Here is a 19,910-nt window from a genome sequence, read left to right on the forward strand (position 1 = left end):
GCTTAGAATTAAGAATTAACTAGCTTAGAAATCACCCCGGTTCTGTGGGTTTTGTTTAGTGAGAGACACGAGAGAAAAGTTGGTGCAAATATAAGTTTGCTAAACTCCAATTTAAACAAAGTTAAATATATTTATTTTCCCACAGGACTTCTCAGAGCCTTAATAAATTAAAAGTTTTAGTCTTTATGATTCTCTCTTAGGAGAGTCCTTTTTCACATGCCACTTATTAACATAAACAAGAAACACTTCTCTATAGTAACTAAACCTGCAATATATTTCAATAACGAAGACTAAAGGACAACAGGCCACTGTAGTTTTCAATAAAGGGCAACACTGGACCAGTTTCTTTTGGACTCCATGCTAACTGGCAGAGTGGCAGTGGCAAGCGAGCCCAGGCCTCCCAATGTGGCATAGGGTGTACACTAGTTTCTTCCATTTTGGTCTTCATGTGAATCAGAACCAAATCCCTTTTAGAGGTCTCACTAGCCGGCCAACCAAACAGTTCTTTCTGTATTTTATTTTGTTTATTTATTTTTGTGACAGAATCTTGCTCTGTCACCAGGCTGGAGTACGGTGGCGTGATCTCGGCTCACCGCAACCTCTACCTCCTGGGTTCAAGTGATTCTCCTGCCTCAGCCTCCCAAGTAGCTGGGACTACAGGCACGTGCCACCATGCCCAGCTAATTTTTGTATTTTTAGTAGAGACAGGGTTTCACCATGTTGGCCAGGATGGTCTCGATCTCTTGACCTTGTGATCCGCTCGCCTTAGCCTCCCAAAGTGCTGGGATTACAGGTATGAGCCACCGTGCCCGGTTCTTTCTGTATTTTTAATAATTCATTAGTTACTCTACATTTACTTCATTTACAGAAAAATGTATTTTCCAGTCTGTCTCTTGTATTATATATAGGTTGTCTGATACATTTTATTTCTTCATATATCCAAAATCAAAAGGCATCCAAAAACTGATTATCATTACATTTTGAAGTCATACATAAACTATTCTACAATGAATGTTTTTAACAGCAATGCTGGAAAAGTCTTAAATAAGATATATGTCTACTAGTTCAACTGCCCCTCTATAAAAAGCAGCTTTTATCTTTAAAGGGCAGGTCACTGACCTCTGCGAGATTTGCTAAAACCTATGCAATTTTTCCCCAGGAAAAAAAAAAAATGCTCATTTAGACAAAATATTACAATCATAGCCATTCACAGACTCCCTGATACTTATCTAGGCAAAGAGTTGCGAACCCTTGACTTTAAAGTTTAATTAAAAACTGCAGAACATAAACATGCACATACCATCATTACCACCAACATTTGGATAATGAAATTGGCTTACATTCACGTATTAAGGATAACTTTAAAACTGCACATAAAACATATTTCATGAAATCTTGTTCAGTGTACTGAAAAATTAATTTAAAAAAGGTCAAAGGAAGAGAAAAACATGTAATAGCATAATGCAAGAAAACATTTTGGAGTTGAACCTAAGAAATTGGTACTGTATAGAACATACTTTGAATATTCAGGGGGTCTAATTGTGACTTTCTTCAGATAAAAGTAGTATTCAAGCTCTCAGGGGGGCGCGGTCGCTCATGCCTGTAATCCTAGCACTTTGGGAGGCCAAGGCAGGTGGATTGCCTGAGCTCAGGAGTTCGAGACCAGCCTGGGCAACAACAGTGAAACCCTATCTCTACTAAAATACAAAAAATTAGCCAGGCATGGCGGCATGCGCCTGTAGTCCCAGCTACTCTGGAGGCTGAGGCAGGAGAATTGTTTGAACCCGGGAGGCGGAACTTGCAGTGAGCTGAGATCGCGCCACTGCACTACAGCCTGGGCAACAGAGCAAGACACTGTCTCCAAAAAAAAAAAAAAAAGTAGCATTCAAGCTCTCTGCTACTGTGGAGCTAGGCTATTAATGTGGTCTACTGCAGTACAACAACTTAAGAAATACCAGTAAGTAGGAATAGGTAATGTCTTAAATTAGCATTATAAGATAAATCACTGGTATATATGCCAAAGAGTTCAGATCAACAGTTTCATTAAACACACCCACACATCCACACAGGTACTCTTTCTCAAAATCCACAATGGAAACGCTTTGCTCTCCCTGCAATATTAAATAAGAAATACAGTAACAGGAAAGTGTCTGAGAAACTATCACTCACAACATGTCTGTACCAAACTGCTCACACACCAGGTAAGTCCTTCCAAATCCTGACTTTCAGCTCCTCCACTCACAAAGTGGGATGACTATCAACTGGCTTCACACAGATACTGTGAAGCCTAAATAATGATTACTGACATGGTGCCTCTGGCTTTGCCCCACTCTAGTCAACTCAACAAAAATCATCTCTTCCAAGCATCATTCTGATTCTATCCCTGTCCTCCAAAGACCTTGTGGTGACTCCTAATTGCTTCTTATATGAAATAATTACTCTTGCTTAAGGGCCCGGCCCTGTCGCTGGTGCCCTGACAACCACCCTCCCAAGTACCTAGGTCTCTTAAGCTGCACCCCTCAATCAAGGGCCTCTTCTACTATGGTTCTCCTCTCTCCTCAACCTGGACACGGACCATCTCCTCAACCCCTCCCTATCGTCCTGTGATTCTCCCCTTCAGTCAGAATTCTGTTGATATAAAAGATAAAGCTTTTCTGGGTAAAACTCACATCGTGTGCATCTCAACAAGTTATCCAGATAGATGGAACCAAGGCAACTTTCTATGTACACTGGTAACTCTAAGTCAGGTACATTATCTTCTTATTACTTTCCACCATAGTGAAATAAAATCTTAACTAACGCATTTGCCTATTGCTCTTTACTTCATGAAAAATATTAAATCCTTCTAATGTCTGATAAAGACTGAGACCACAATGGCTGACACCTGTCTGGATTATGGTGGGCTCACTCCAAAACCATGAGTATCAACACCAGAGGGAGGCAGTGTAACACAGTGAAGAACAGTCAGCCAGGATCAGATTGCTCTCCCAGCTCCACCACAGGCAACACTATGACTGTGGCCACTGACTCAACCTCCCCATGCCTATTTCCTCTTCAGAAAATGAGAATTATAATAGTATAGACCTTCTAAGCTACAATAATTAAACAATAAATTATACCAAAAGTACTTAGCCCAGAGGTTGGCATGTATTTAAAAATAAAAATGATGGTTACCTTACTTCTCTCATGAGATTACATAAAACCGCATGTCTTGGGAACAGAACAAGACCAGTAGCTACCACCTGGTCCTTCTGCCTTTCCTTTGACTCCCTTCCTCTCACCGGTGGCCGATCAGGAGCCAAGTCATACAGATTAGCTCTCAGGAATAGCCCAGTGTGCATTGGCTCATGCCTGTAATCCCAGCATCTTGGGAGGCCAAGGTGGGAGGATTGCTTGAGCCCAGGAGTTTGAAGTAAGCCTGGGCAACATAGTTAAACTCATCTTTACAAAAATAAAAATAAAGTTAGCTGGACATGGTGGCGCCACCTGTAGTTCCAGCTACTCGGGACACTAAGGTGAGAGGATGGCTTGAGTCAGGGATGCTGAGGCTGCAGTGAGCCCAGATCACTCCAGCCTGGGTGACAGAGACATTGTGGGGTAGGGGAGGGAAGGGAGGGGAGGGGAGGGGAGGGGAGGGGAGGGGAGGGGTGGGGAGGGGAGGGGAGGGGAGGGGAGGGAACGGAAGGGAAGGGAAGGGAAGGGAAGGGAAGGGAAGGGAAGGTGGGCCCAGGTGGGGTCCCGAGATATGACTCCAGTCCAGGCCTCTGTTATTCCCAGCCTCCACTGTTTTAACACTTCCAAAGTGGCCATCAGTTCCAGATCCCCACAGCTCCAACCCTTCATGGAATACACAGCCCATAACATGCCAGTTCAGTATTAATGCATTTTCGGTCACTCCTCTAGATCTGCTCAGATAGCTTCCATGCTTTCTACCCACTTAGCCTGCTTTACATTATAAATAGGATACCCTGACATCATATTTTTTGTACTTGTTTATAGTCTCTCTGCCTAAAATGTTCCTCAAATGTATCAAACAGACTCTGTCCTTAGAACCTGGGAAATGGCTATTATTTTCTGCCTGGGACAGTCTCCCCTCCTCCATCCCCGCATCTACATGACCAATTCCCTCACCTCTTTAAAAAAAAAAAAATATTTTTTTTTTGGTGGAAAAAACACTTAACACGAAATCTACCCTTAGTAGATTTTTAAGTGTACAAAACAATATCGTTAGCTATTAGCACAACGTTGTGCAGGAGATCTCTAGAACTTATTCATCTTGCTTAACCAAAACTTTATGCCAGCTGATTAGTCAGTCCCCATTCCCCCTCCCCATAGCCCCTGGCAGCCATGACTCTTTGATTCCATGACTCTGCCTATTTCAAGTGCCTCATATAAGTGGAATCACGTAGTATTTGTCTTCTGTGGCTGTCTTATTTCACTTGTAGTGTCCTCAGGGTTCATTCATGTTGTCATGTATGGCAGGACTTTATGGTTGAATAATATTCTATCATATGTATATACATTTTCTTTACCCATTCAGCTGTGGATGGACATTTAGGTCATTTCCACATTTGGCTATTGCGAACAGCGCTGCAATGAACATGAGAGTGCTGATAACTCTTCGAGATCCTGATTTCAATTCTTTTGGATAAATATCCAGAAGTGAGATTGGTGGATCATATGGCACTTCTATTTTTAAAATTTTGTCAGAATCTCCATAACTATTTTCCGTAGGGACTGCACCAAAACATTTACTATCTTAGCCTTATAGAAAAAGTTTGCCACTCATGATCTATTATAAAAAATAACACTTTAAAAAAGAAAAGAAAGGAAAACTATGTTGACATTCGACACACTAAGTTTAAAGAGAAAATACATTAAATTTCAAAAACAAATTTGTGTAAATATCTCCTCATATAATAGCATAGATTTATAATTAATATAATGACACTTTATTCCCTTATTTATTATTTCTCTGCTTTGGTTACAAATGACTAGGCCATTAATATCATTTTCTCTCCCCTCTTCTTACCCTGCTTGTCGTCCACCATGATTTACTCCTTTTGAACACTCCTCCCGTCCATTATGATAATCAAAATTTGACAGTATTGGTAACGTCCAACTCACAGAATTCTGAAGTTTCTTTAAATGCATTATATTCAATATGTAGTAAAATACATCTATTGAAATATTTATGAACTTTTAAGAAGGTAATGCTTATTTGTTATCTCAAATATAAAATTCAGCTCATGATTCTACTATCCTCCTTCTGAGGCACTTAGCACTGATTCATCCTTGGCAGTAGTCCTATCTGCAAAATTGTAAACATGTACTAGCATCTTTAGATAACAAATAACATAGATGTGTTCCTTTCTCTTTCAAAATTTGTAGTGTTCATCTACTCTAAATTTCCAGAGTAGTGAGATATAGACAGACTAACAGTTGTTATTAAATAAACTTTTATTTAAAAACTTTAAAAATTCTAAAGGAATAAAACATTTATTTATACATATACATATAGATATTATACATATTCAAGGCAATAGCATGTGAAATCCCAGCAGGATGTTTGTGGAAATTAACAACTTACTCTAAAATTGTTTTGATAGTGAATAGGGCCAATAGCCAAGACAATCTTAAAGAATAAAGTTGAAAGCCTAACCAGATATGACTTATAAAGCTACAGTGATTAAGATAGTATAGTATTAGTGGAGAATATATAATTATATAAAAAGAATAGAGCATTCAGATACAGCCCCATACTGGACTTACGATAGCAGCACCACTGCAGTGCAATAAAGACAAGAGCGACCTTTTTAATAAATGGTGCCAGGTGATCTACATATCCTTGGGGAAGGGGGCCAGGGAAGAATCTTGACCTTTACCTTTAGTACCATGCAAAAATATAACAAATTCTAGAAAGATTAAAATGTAAATTTGAAAGGAAAACAAACTTCTGGAAGATAACATAGGAGAATATCTTCCCGACCTGGAGGAAAGCAAGTAATTTTTTTTTCTTTTTTGAGACAGAGTTTCGCACGTGATGTTGGCTCACTGCAACCTTTGCCTCCTGAGTTCAAGCGATTCTCCTGCCTCAGCCTCCTGAGTAGCTGGGATTACAGGTGCCTGCCACCATGCCCAGCTAATTTTTGTATTTTTAGTGAGACAGGGTTTCACTGTATTGGCTAGGCTGGTCTCGAACTCCTGACCTCAGGTGATCCACCCGCCTCGGCCTGCCAAAGTGTTGGGATGACAGGCGGGAGCCACTGTGCCCAGCCTAGATTTTTTAAAACAGGACACGAAAAGAGCTATCCACAAAATAAAATGCTGATAATTTGTACTACATTAAAATTAGAAACTTATGTTCCTCAAGACTCAAATGAGTAACAGTGCAAGTCACAGAGTAAACAATCTGTGAAACACATAACCCTCAGAGGTCTTGTATCCGGAAAATATGCATGTGACTGAAGAAGATACCCAAATGGCCAATAAACATGAAAAAATGTTGTATAACCCATTAGGAATCAGGGAAAGAAATGCTCATTAAAGCCACACAGGGAGATATCACTAAAATAAAAATAACTGATAACAAGTGGCAAAGATCTGAAATAAATAAAACCATCATGCAATGATGGTATGAGTGTTAACTGGTACCATCACTTCGGGAAACATTTTGGCAAGCTCTACTGAAGCTAAATATGCATATTTTCTATGACCCAGCAAGTCTATTCCTAGATATGTCTATACACACCAAAAATACGTAAAACAATGTTGAAAACATATTGCTTGTAGTAGACAAAAATGAAAATGTTCCAAAATGTTTATCAACAATAGAATGGATAAATTAGGATAGAGTCACATAATGGAATTCAATACATTGTTTTTTGAAGAAAAACAAAAAATACATACGACATGGATTAATCTCACAAATAAAAAGAACAAACGAAGCCAGACCAAAAGAGTACACTCTATATAGTTCCAATTAAATGAAGTTTAAAACCAGGCAAAACCAATTGATAGTGATAAATGTCAGTTGTTACCATTGGGATTGGGAAACAATGACTGGGATGAGACCTCTACACTGCTGGTACCATCCTTTTTCTGATCTGGCTTGTGGTAAGCAGATCCAGATGTAAAAGTTCAGCAAGATGTACACCTAACATGATTTGTATATTCTTCTGCATGTATGCTGTCATTCAACAAAGTACACTTTAAAAAATCACTGTCACATACAATAGGCTAAAAATACAAATGGAAACATTTAGAACAATTTTTTTCTCCTCACATGCAGAATCACAAATTAACTAGAATTTACCACTCATACCAATATCCTGTTATATACCTGTTGATATTTCAAGATACTTATAAACACTGGATATCAAAATAAGAACACACAGTGACAGCAAGAATACTGGAGTTTTCCCTCAAAGGAAATAGGAGAATATAAGTAACTAGATACCAAAAGAACAAAAGTGGCCTAATCAAGATCTTTTCATTGTAGCAAACACAGGGGGTGATGTAGTCATGAAAATACGGTAAATATAAACAAGGCCTCAGAGGAAATAGGTCAAGGTTTCACTGAAATGAGACACTTATTTGCCCCTCGATCCAACTGATTTTTGGTTAGTGTCTATCAGAATCAGTACTAGTGGGAGCATGAACACCATCCTGTTGTCAACAAACCCTGCGGCAAACTAAGCTTAGTCGCAGAAGCCCCACTTCACACACTCTAATGTGGAAATCCAGTAGGAAAACTGATAAAGAGTGTAACTGCTCTCAGTATAAAAAGCAAGGCTGGGAGACATGTGAGATCTGAGGCCACTCTCCTGTTTTCTCTGCAGACCATGGAAAGGCCCCAGGTGAACCTCTGTAGAGTGTAGAAAGAATACTCACTCCATGATCATCACAATTGCCTGAGCCAATCCGGGAAGTAACAAAGGAGCCCTTCTCTCAATTGCCACTCCATGTCTACCCCTCCCAAAGATACACATCAAGGTAGACAAACTTCTAAAATACTAAAGGGTCACTCCTAGGTGAAGGATTTATAAGAAGCTAAGGAAGTAACTAGAGATAAGATTGCCATTGGGTTTACAGTCTCATATGACCAGCTAGCCAGGCTATAGATCTGGATCTTCATTCTCTGAAAACTTTGGGTTTATAAGAGCAAGGTTGACTATGTAAGTCTTCTTTTCTGTCCAACTCCAAGTTGTTTGTTTTTGATGTCTTTAACTCTGTGAAGAGTTTCCTGGAAAAGGTACTTGTTGCCAGCTTCTTCTAAAGGTACCTGCTTTCAAAACACTCCTTAGGCTGACATGCCCCCTGTAAGATTTTGTTTACTTAGGTGAAAGACTGCTATGCACACCACCTATATTTAAGGAATCTAACCAACCCCATAAAAAAAAGTTAGAAGTCAGCTATTAATTTGCAAACTGATGGTCTTTTTGCTCTCTTAGTCCTATGCATTTCTCATTCAGCTTAATCTTAAATTGGGATTAATGGCTCAGAAAATCCAGGGTCCATTTTACAATACCAATGGAGTGAGGACTCCCGTTGGCTCATCATACATGTATACAGGGCACATATACAACACGCTGTTTTGTGAGACTGGAAAACCCTAGAATAAATTACCTGTGAAAGGCAGGGTATTTGCTGGAGGGGTTGTACATTCTTCTACAACAGTCATATGCAACTGAAGGCAAAATCACAATATGAGCTCCTTGAAATCAGGGCTTCCTGTCTCTCATTGCATAAGGCAAGGATGCCCTCTCTTACCAGTCCTATTCAACACAGTATTGGAAGGCCTGGACAAAGTAATCAGGCAAGAGAAAGAAATACGGGGCATCCAAATAGGAAGAGGGGAAATCAAACTATCCTGTTTGCAGTTGAATTGATCCTGTGTCTGTTTTTTTTTTTGTTTTTTTTTTTTTTTTTTTTGAGACGGAGTCTCGCTGTGTCGCCCAGGCTGGAGTGCAGTGGCGGGATCTCGGCTCACTGCAAGCTCTGCCTCCCGGGTTCCCGCCATTCTCCCGCCTCAGCCTCCGAGTAGCTGGGACTACAGGCGCCCGCCACCGCGCCTGGCTAGTTTTTTGTATTTTTAGTAGAGACGGGGTTTCACCGTGTTAGCCAGGATGGTCTCGATCTCCTGACCTCGTGATCCACCCGCCTCGGCCTCCCAAAGTGCTGGGATTACAGGCTTGAGCCACCGCGCCTGGCCGATCCTGTGTCTGTTAATAGAAAACCCCACAGTCACAGCCAAGAAGCTCCTTAAGCTGATAAACAACTTCAGCAAAGTCTCAGGATACCAAATCATTGTATAAAAATCACTAGCATTCCTATACACCAACAAGTCACGCCAAGAGCCAAATCAGGAACGTAATCCAAGTCACAATTGCCACAAAAAGAATAAAATACCTAGAAACACAGCTAACTAGGGAGATGAAAGATCTCTACAAGGAGAACTGCAGAACAGAGATGACACAAACAAATGGAAAAACATTTCATGTTCATGGATAGGCAAAATCAGTATCATTAAAATGAACATACTGCCCAAAGCAATTTATACATTCAGTGCTGTTCTTCTCAAACTACCAATGACATTCTACATGGAACTAGACAAAAACCACTTTAAAATTCATATGGACCAAAAAAGAACCCAAATAGCTGTCAGGCCTCTGAGCCCAAGCTAAGCCATCATATCCCCTGTGACCTGCACGTATACATCCAGATGGCCTGAAGCAACTGAAGAATCACAAAAGAAGTGAAAATGGCCGATTTCTACCTTAACTGATGACATTCCACCATTGTAATTTGTTCCTGCCCCACCTTAACTGATTGATTAACCTTGTGAAATTCCTTTTCTTGGCTCAAAAGCTCCCCCACTGAGTGCCTTGTGACCCCCACACCTGCCTGCAAGAGAACAACCCCCTTTGACTGTAATTTTCCACCACCCACCCAAATCCCATAAAACTGCCCCACGCCTAATTCCTTTTGCTGACTTTCTTTTCAGACTCAGTCCACCTGCACACAGGTGATTAAAAAGCTTTATTGCTCACACAAAGCCTGTTTGGTGGTCTCTTCACATGGACGTGCATGACATGACAATACCTAAGGCAATCCTAAGCAAAAAGAAAAAACCTGGAGGCATCATGCTACCTGACTTCAACCTGTACTACAGGGCTACAGTAACCAAAACAGCATGGTACTAGTACAAAACACAAACATCAATGGAACAGAATAGAGAGCCCAGAACTAAGGCTGTACACATACAACTATCTGATCTTCAACAAAGTTGACAAAAACAAGCAATGGGAAAAGGATTCTGTATTCAATAAACAATGCTGAGTTAACTGGCTAGCCATATGCAGAGGACTGAAACTGGATCCCTTCCTTATGCCATACACAAAAATAAACTCAAGATGGATTAAAGACTTAAATGTGGCCAGACAGTGATGGTTCACACCTGTAATCCCAACACTTTGGGAGGTCAAGGTGGGCAGATCACTTCAGGTCAAGAGTTCCAGACCAGCCTGGCCAACATGGTGAAACCCTGTCTCTACTGAAAAATACAAAAATTAGCCAGGCATGCTGGTGCATGCCTATAGTCCCAGCTACTTGGGAGGCTGAGGCACAAGAATAACTTGAGCCTGGTAGGCAGAGGTTGCAGTGAGCCGAGATCATACCACTGCACTCCAGCCTGGGCAACAGAGCAAGACTGTCTAAAAAACAAACAACACTTAAGTGTAAAACTCAAAACTATATTCTTGGAAGACAAGCTAGGCAATACTACTCTGGAGAGTGGAATGGGCAAAGATTTCATGACAAAGACACCAAAAGCAATTGCAATAAAAACAAAAATTGACAAATGGGATCTAATTAACTAAAGGGCATTCTTCAGAGCAAAAGCCCAACTATCAAGAGAGTAAACAGACACCCTATAGAATGGGAGAAAATTTTTGCAAACTATGCATCTGACAAAGGTCTAATATCCAGCAACTAACTATAAGGACCTTAAATTCACAGGGAAAAAACAACCCGATTAAAAAGTGAGGGAAAGGCCAGGCGTGGTGGCTCATGCCTGTAATCCCAGCAATTTGGGAGGTCGAGGCAGGTGGATCACCTGAGCTCAGGAGTTTGAGACCATCCTGACCAACATGGTAAAACCCCATCTCTACTAAAAATACAAAATTTGCCAGACGTGGTGGCGTGCGCCTGTAGTCCCAGCCACTCGAGAGACTGAGATAGGAGAATTGCTTGAGCCCTGGAGATGGAGGTTGCAGTGAGCCAAGATTGTGCCACTGCATTCCAGCCTGGATGACAGAGTGAGACTCTATCTCAAAAAAAAAAGGGGGGGGGGGGGCACAAAGGACATGAACAGACATTTTCGAAAGAAAATATATACACGGCCAAGAAGCATATGGAAAAAGGCTCAACATCACTGATAATTAAAGAAATGCAAATCAAAGCTACAATGAGATACCATCTGACACTAGTCAGAATGGCTACTATTAAAAAGTCAAACAATAGCTGGTGCTAGCAAGGTTGTGGAGAAAAAGGAACATTTATACACTGCTGGTGGGAGTGTAAATTAGTTTAACCACTGTGGAAAACAGTGTGGCAATTCCTCAAAGACCTAAAAACAGAACTATCCTTCAACCCACAATCCCATTACTGGGTATATACCCAAAGAAATATAAACATTCTATCATAAAAACACATCCACACATATGTTCACTGTAGCACTATTCACAATAGCAAAGACAAGGAATCAACCTAAATGCCCATTAATGACAGACTGGATAAAGAAAATGTGGTACATATACATCATGGAATACGATGCAGTCATTAAAACAACAATAACGAGATCATGTCCTCTTCAGGAACTTGGATGGAGCTGGAGGCATTATCCTTAGCAAACTAATGTGGGAACAGAAAACCAAAAACCAAACATTCTCACATATATGTGGGCGCTAAGTGATAAGAACACAGAGACAGAGAGGAACAACAGACATTAGGGCCTACCAGAGGGTGAAGAGTAGAGGGTGGGAGGAGGGAAAGGATCAGGGAAAATAACTAATGAGTACTAGGTTTAACAGCTGAGTAATGAAATAATTTGTACAGCAAACCCCTGTGACACAAATTTACCTATATAATAAACCTGCACATGTACCCCTGAACGTACGTTAAAAAAAAAACACAACAATTAAAAAATAAATAAATAAAGGGCTTCCCAAAGAAGAAAAAAGGAAAAAAAAAAACTTAGAAAATCTTTTCTTCTTTCAGGCTATTTCTTTTAGTATCACTATTTGTATAAAGGCCTTTGATTTCCAGACAGTGCCTTTTATGCAGTGGATCTTTTAATCCTTACATAGTCCTGTAAGGTAGTTATTACCCCAATTTTAGAGATGAGGAAAATAAAGCTCAGAGGGTTGAAATGACTTGTCTTTCAGCTAGTAAGAAGCAGAAACAAAATCCTTATGCAACTATGTCTTCTACAATTCAAAGATAGCTCTTGTTTCCTACATCCTGCTTCTTCACTATCATTTTCTTCTAATCACACTAACACACATACTTCCCCCTGCAATGGTGGAAGTCTCCTATGTCTTTCCAGGACCAGTAGTAAAGCTAGTGTCACCAATATCCCTTGCCACTTCACACGCATGAAGGGAAGATGGATCTATATCAAGGAACTATCTGAAGCCCATTTCTCGTTCCTCTCATCTCAAATCGAGCTATCTTCCATTCCTCACATCCAGTCTTGCTGGGGAAAGTAGGAAGATAAGACAGAACATATCTGTGTTGAACGTGCTTGCACTCACAGGCTTTCCTCTGTTCATCCCAAAGAAACACTATCATAACACTGTCACCAAACTCACTTCCACTGAGTAAATCAGTAACACCATGAGCTAGCTGCTTACTCATTACTTGAAAATTTAAATGGGGACTTTTTTTATTGGTATTAATTGAAAAGTTGTAGTTGCAGTGGTGCTAAGATGAACTGGGTGATGGAAATAAATTTTATCTAAGGATCTGAAAATATTAAATAATCCTCATGAAGTATTAATGGAAAGCATCTGATCTTCCAGAAACAAAATCAGGCAAGTATATAATTTTTTGTCTTTGCTCAAGACTATTTAACCTTTAATTCTGTCATGCCAAATAAGTATGACGGAATGGCGAAGGGGGTTAGCTGGCACAATAAGTCTATTATACTATCTTACCAATACTTTATCTAATTATTATCTTCACTTCTTAATAGGATAAATGAGGACTGGAGAGGATCATCAATTTGGCTCAGAGGCAAAAGCAGCAGAGCTGGAAGGGGCTAAGCTTATCTGATTCTGGAAGCAACATTCTTCCTGTGTTTTTCCCACATCTGTATGTTTCCCACAATACACCAAATAAGACAAGTCCCAAAGGTCTGAATGAATTGGAAATTATAAATAAAGACACTTAAAATGGGCACATGCCAAGCACAAGACAGGCAGAGGTCCTGTCTGGCTCTCACGTTCTATGACGCTATAAAAATAGTCTGCCATGTTCTCCCTAATCTTTAAAGCCATCTCTCATGAAAGCATAATCTACATGCCTAAAGGGCTCCAAAATTCTTCTTGAGCACTGCTAATGCAGATTTGCATGCAGAGACAACATATGCTGGACACCACAGAGTCCGCAGGAAACATGGCACTTTCTGTTAAATCTGTCCTTAGTAGCCAGTTTTTTAAAGAATAACTTATCACTATCCCACCACTTCCAAGTCTTCCCTTTCTTCTAAATATTTGAAAAACATCAGGGTTTTCTGCAGCTTTGTAGCTAATTCCCATGATGATGTTTGTGCCTTGCAAAATAAAGAAGGCCACAGCAGAGCAGGCACTGCCAGCACAGCAGTGGGGTGGGAGGCGTGTTCTTTTGTGGCCGGGCGCGGTGGCTCAAGCCTGTAATCCCAGCACTTTGGGAGGCCGAGACGGGCGGATCACAAGGTCAGGAGATCGAGACCATCCTGGCTAACACGGTGAAACCCCGTCTCTACTAAAAACTACAAAAAACTAGCCGGGCGAGGTGGCGGCGTCTGTAGTCCTAGCTACCCGGGAGGCTGAGGCAGGAGAATAGCGTGAACCCGGGAGGCGGAGCTTGCAGTGAGCTGAGATCCGGCCACAGCACTCCAGCCTGGGTGACAGAGCGAGACTCCGTCTCAAAAAAAAAAAAAAAAAAAAAAAAAAAAAAAAAGAACAAGGTCCTTCACGTACCATTCTGAACCACCATCTTGTGCAGTGGCTCTGGCCGCAAACTACTCCATGGGAACAAGGTGAAGACAAGAAGTATAGGGTGCATTAGTAACTTTTGTGTGTAGGCAGATTATTCACTTCTTCATTCTATCGGTGGAAAGCACTACTGATGGTGCAGGGAAGAAACAGAAGTCCTGTCTGGCTCTCACATGCTATGACTGTATGAAAACAATCACGCCACATCTCCCTCACCTTAAAACTAAACCAGAGTATCAAAACTACTAAGCCAGAAACTCGTTTTTTTCAGATAGGAAGACTTTTGAACTGGAGCCCCTAAACATTGAAGTATCTTTACTAAAAGAGATATACTATCTTCTTAAAAGCATTTCCATATACTTTATTTTGTTCCTAGAAAAAAAAAAAAAGAAAAAAAGAAAAATGCTCACACAAGTCCGCACTTACATAGATGTGCACAGAATCATGCTCCTTACCAAAAGTTACTTCTCCTTTGCCAGCTTTGTCAAACAGCTGAAAGGCTACCATAAACAAAGCATCAGGAGCACACAGGACAGATTCAAAGGCAACAAATTCTTGAAAAGATATTAATCTGCAACATAAAACAAACACAAAGCATAAAGTCAGCAGCTTGTGGAAAACAGAAGCATATACAAACATACACTGAGGGAAAAAATATCACTGCCAAAACATAAAATTCAAACTGAAAACATTTACAAACATTTAGCATTTACTTTTACAAAGTGGACTGAAATAATAATGCACAGAATCTAAAAGACATGACAGCACTGACCACATAGCTTACACACTAAATACACTATAATTTCAAATGTAACTGTTTTATCCAGTATCATATATGTTTCGATCTTACTTCAGACATGTTTTTGGGTTCTAAAATTAAAGTGTAGATACTTTAGACTAAGATGTGACTGCCTAACAGCAAAATAGAGCAACTTTGTTACTCTTTAGTATCCTTAAAGACCATGCAAAAAACGGTTCACAGATAATTGATTCACTACCGGTATTTACTGACCACCTGTGAATTGACCTAGGGCTAGTACAGGGGAATACAGATAAATGACACATGAAACATGACCCCAAGGAACTTCTAGTCTGGTGAGGCAGATAGCACTAGTCTAGAAATAGACCAGTGTGTAGAAGAAGAACAAATCATAACACAAAAACTAGTATGGTAACGAAAGTCTTTGTGGCAGAAATGGCATTTGAGCTAGGTCTCAAAAAATGAGTACAATTCGGATATACAGTAATGGGTGTAGACCAGAGGGCACTTCAGGCAGAAGACTAATGCAAGAAAGGAGTATATAGGGAAAATTATGAGTGACAGATTTTGTCTGGACAGTGGAGAGCATAAAAGAACAATGTAAAATTAGATTAGAAATACAGGACCAGAGGTGGCCTTGAAGCAAGAAAAGGGCCTGGTCATTCTCTAGGAAAAAGGAGTGACTTTAACTTTCTGAAGGTCAAAATGTGGGTCAATCTAAGCTTTAGGAAGAACATGAGAGGCCAAAGACGTTTGGCTTCCAAAGAGGAAATGGGTCCATTAAAGCTTTCCTGGATTGTATTTTTTAACAACTGCTATTTTAAGTGTCCAAATACCTTAATGATACATCGAGATACTCCAAGTTTCCAGAGGATATAGGAGGAGGAAGAAAATAGGAATGTTTTTCATATCTTTTACAGAAAACTTAGTTACTTCTAAACATCCTATAGAGAGCACACATTTTTATAAAAACTGTTACAAAGCGAACTTAGCTGTTTCCCAGAATGTCACCCAATTACAATAATGCTACGAAGAAAGGAAAAACTCAGTGTGTTCAATATAACATCTCTGTATCATTAACCATCCAAAACACTTCCTTCTCAATGCCTGGGAACACTCAGGAAGAGCATGTGTTACAGGGGAGTACTTCCCGAGGACATTTTATCCTCTACTAAGGTCTCTCTCACCGAGACTCTCTGCCTAAGCAAGACCAGGGGAAGACCAAGGCAAGAAGAGGGGCAAATATGAGCTGTCTGGAGGAAGGGGAGACAGTCATGAGCACACATAACCACTAGAAATTAAGGGTTAACTGTAAAAGAAAAAATAAAGCACCAAGGGGCATAAAAGGGGTGAATTATTCTGCCTGGAAGAGTTGGGGACTGCTTCATGGAGGCATGGTATTTAAATAACAAATTTCAAAGCTGAAAAGATCTTAGGGATTATCTACTTCAACCTCCTCATTCTACTTGTGAGGAAACGGAAACTCGAAAAAGTTAATGACCTGGGTTAGGCAAAACAACTGGCTTCTGACATTTTGGCCTGAAAACCAGGTCTCCTGGCTTCCATTTAACCTGGTTAGAATTCCAACTGCTGTGGGAAGATGGTGAAACCATGCCCCACAGGATTAAAGATTTTGGTAACTAACAAAAATTTATTGAGCTTATCTTGCAGGACAGCAGAGAAGAAAATCATTTGTTACAGTTCTCTCTATTTGCCACAAAATTGGCTAACAGACTGAGGCTGGTTAGAACCAATACAGCTCACTGGAGTCTGGGCAGAATAGACTTCCTCTCCTGGTGAGTAACTTTTGACGTTAGAAGGCCAAAAACTCACCCTCAGTTCAAGCTAATGCCACCATTGTCCAAAGGTGCAACCCATGAAGCGGCATGTAAGGGCAGCAGCATGCCCAAGACACTTTCCAAACCCCTTTTCCTTTCAGCCAATCACTAACCACTGTTCAGCACCTAAACTCCACATTCAGAAGCCCTCCCTTAAATCTTTGGCTGTAAGGCTGGTAGAGAAAGTCAAACTTGAGCCTGACTCCTGTCTCCTTACTCAACAGCCTGGCAATAAACCTTTCTTGCTGCAAAAACCTGGTGCTTTCTGTTTGGCTTTCCATTGTGTACAGGCAAATGGACCCACTTTGGTTTAGTGACAATGGAGACAGGAGGGAAGGGTAGAGAGAGGACATTCTACACTGGCGAAGCAAAGCACAGAGGTGAAAACAAATGGATGTGCTGTATTTGGAGCAGGATGTAGGAGTTACCAATTCTCCATCTAGCAGGTCATGAGGAGCAAAAGACTGGCATGAGTGAGACACCAGCCACCTGGGGTGGACCTTAAGGACCAAGCAACAGAATCTCGACTTTTTTTTTTTTCAGACAGTGAAAAATCACTCAAGGTTTCTGGATTAAGAAATGTCACATTCAAAACTTTGATTTAGAAAAAGAACTGGTGTGGAAGATGAATTTAAAGGAGCGATGAGATGTGGGAGACAGCCTGGCAGCCAGGGATTGCAGGGTTCTCAACCTGAATGGGAGCCCTAGGAATGAAAGCAGAGGAAAGGTCAGAGAAACACAGTGGAGGCAGAAATGATAAAATGTGGTTAGGACTGGATGTCGGAGGCCAAAGCCAAGGAAACAGGCCAGGATGCTCCCAAGATTTCCAACTTGGATAACTGAGTGGGATGATGATACCACCACCAAAGATAAAGAAGAAAAAAGAAAAAAAGGTAAAAATTGGAAAGAAGGGACCTGTGGGAGAACGCAACCAAATGTGACTGACATGTAGTACAGTGTCCAGCCAGATGCCAAAAGAGACTCAATGCACTTAACAGAGATGCTGGTATGGGCAGAACTATGTCCCCCATTTCCGAAAATCCCAACCCCTAGAACCTCAGAATGTGACTTGATTTGGAAATAAGGTGGCTGCAAATGAAGCTAGTTAAGATGAGATCATAGTGGAATAGTGCAGGCACCTAATCCAGTATGACTGAAGTCTTTATAAAAGAGGGAAATTTAAAAACAGACACGCATACAAGGAGAAAACCAAGTGAAGATGAAGGTAGAGAGCAGGGTGATTCTTCTTCAAGCCAAGGAACACCAAAGTTTGCCCGGCCACCACCAGAAGACAGGAAAGAACAGAACAGATTCTCTCTCACAGCCCTCAGAAGAAACCAACCCCCGCTGAACTTCCACCTTGGATGTCTAGCCTCCAGAACTTGGGACAACTAATTTTTTTTTTTTTTTAAGCTTCCCAGTTTGCCGCAGAGTACTTTGTTACAGCAGCCTGAGGAAACTAACATAGAGGCCAAGACTGGAAACACAGATCTGGCAGTTTTTAAAGAAAAGTTACTTAAAGCTGTGAATAAAAGTGCCCACAAGCATTTCATTTAGAGATGTTTCCTTTCCTCTTAAGACATGCTCTAATAAGAGAAGACCCTGAGGAACTCACCGGCAGGCCCACCACACTCTAGACTTCTGAAGCGGGACAGAGGACAAATGTGTTTCCGGCCCTTTGCTTCCCAGTTGTCACACCTACTCACATCCCCCAACCCTGCTGATCAGGCACCCACAGCCACGCAGCCACACAGTGCTGCTCTCCAGGGGAACTTGCTGGCAGTTTGCTGAGGCAGAAAACAATCATATTTGCTTAATTACCCCTTCACGGACATTAGGTTCATTAAATAGAATCACACTATGTGTTATCTAAAAAAGGGATGTTTTTGGTTTCATGGTCTGAATAAAGACAGCCTTAATATATATATGAAAGGCTTATATAAAAAAGGCATATATAGGAGACCATATACATACGCAAGGCTTATAATATATAAAGGTGTATATATATATATGTTATATATATATGACTATATATATATATATATATGTATGATCAAAGCCTTGTCTGGCAATGTCAACATTTCATAACTGAGAATGGCCAATAAATACTCTGGTATTTTAGGTATGTCACTGATACCAAAAGGTATGTAATGTGGTAACCCTGTTAGATATGAGTATTATACACCTACGCAGGAGGTATGTAGATGAACCATGAAATCATAATGTATTATTGTTCGCCAAGATCATTTTGGATTTTCAAGGTAATCTGACTAGAAGGCAATCAGAATAATTATATAGTACTATATTACTTTACAGCATGATACCTAAAAATGTTTATATATATGTATTTTTGGTTTTTTTGAACAAACAGTGCTTCCATCTTACTTTACAGGTTTAATGAGCATTAACATAAGTTACAACAAAGAATTCAAGCTTAATCAAGTTCAGACCTAGCTGGTGAACTCACTTAGTTCCTTTTCCACCCACAACTCCCAGAACTTCTTTGACGATGTTAGATTCCCTTTAAAACGAATCATGCAGCTCTGATTAACTCTATGACTAGAATCTAAGGAACAGTATTTGCCACCACTCTCATCTGCAGGAACTAATAGTAGAACATGGGTAAGCTAACAAGAAAGCAAATGTACAAGTCACATTTCCACAGGCCTATACCACTCAGAGATTAGGGAAGGGTAGGTGTCTAACTACTCTATTTCATGGTTCTGATGCTACTGGATATTTTCTGTAAGCAAGTCATTTTTGTTTTACAAAGCACTAAAGCTGCTGTTCTCCTTCTGGAAGCCATTTATAACAGTAGCGACTTTGTAACTCCTTTACAGTCCAGGTAATAATAAAATAGCCAAAGCACTGCGTAGTACTACAAAATACTGGGCCAAAGAAGAAAGGGTTGAAAAGTGAATCACATCTGTATGCTATGCTTACACAATGTAAATATTAATCATCTATCACATACGTGGAAAGGTACTACAAGATATACACCAAAATGATGATGGTGCTTCTTCACTGTAGCATAACTTAGGTACCTCCTCCCCC

General features: G+C 40.4%; 1 protein-coding gene across 2 annotated transcripts in view; it reads right to left on the minus strand.

The window, feature by feature from the left end:
- SLC25A13 (solute carrier family 25 member 13) overlaps nt 1-19,910 on the minus strand; it is a 199,993-nt gene that overhangs the window by 108,684 nt on the left and 71,399 nt on the right. Inside the window, exon 4 of one of the 2 annotated variants that reach the window (XM_010356270.2) lies at nt 14,714-14,829. The exons of the other annotated variant lie outside the window; for it this stretch is intronic. Coding sequence (XP_010354572.1) covers nt 14,714-14,829 — 116 coding nt within the window. The remainder of the gene's footprint in view (nt 1-14,713; nt 14,830-19,910) is intronic. 2 annotated transcript variants of the gene reach the window in all.

Source organism: Rhinopithecus roxellana, chromosome 6, assembly GCF_007565055.1.
Source record: "Rhinopithecus roxellana isolate Shanxi Qingling chromosome 6, ASM756505v1, whole genome shotgun sequence".
NCBI lineage: Eukaryota > Metazoa > Chordata > Mammalia > Primates > Cercopithecidae > Rhinopithecus > Rhinopithecus roxellana.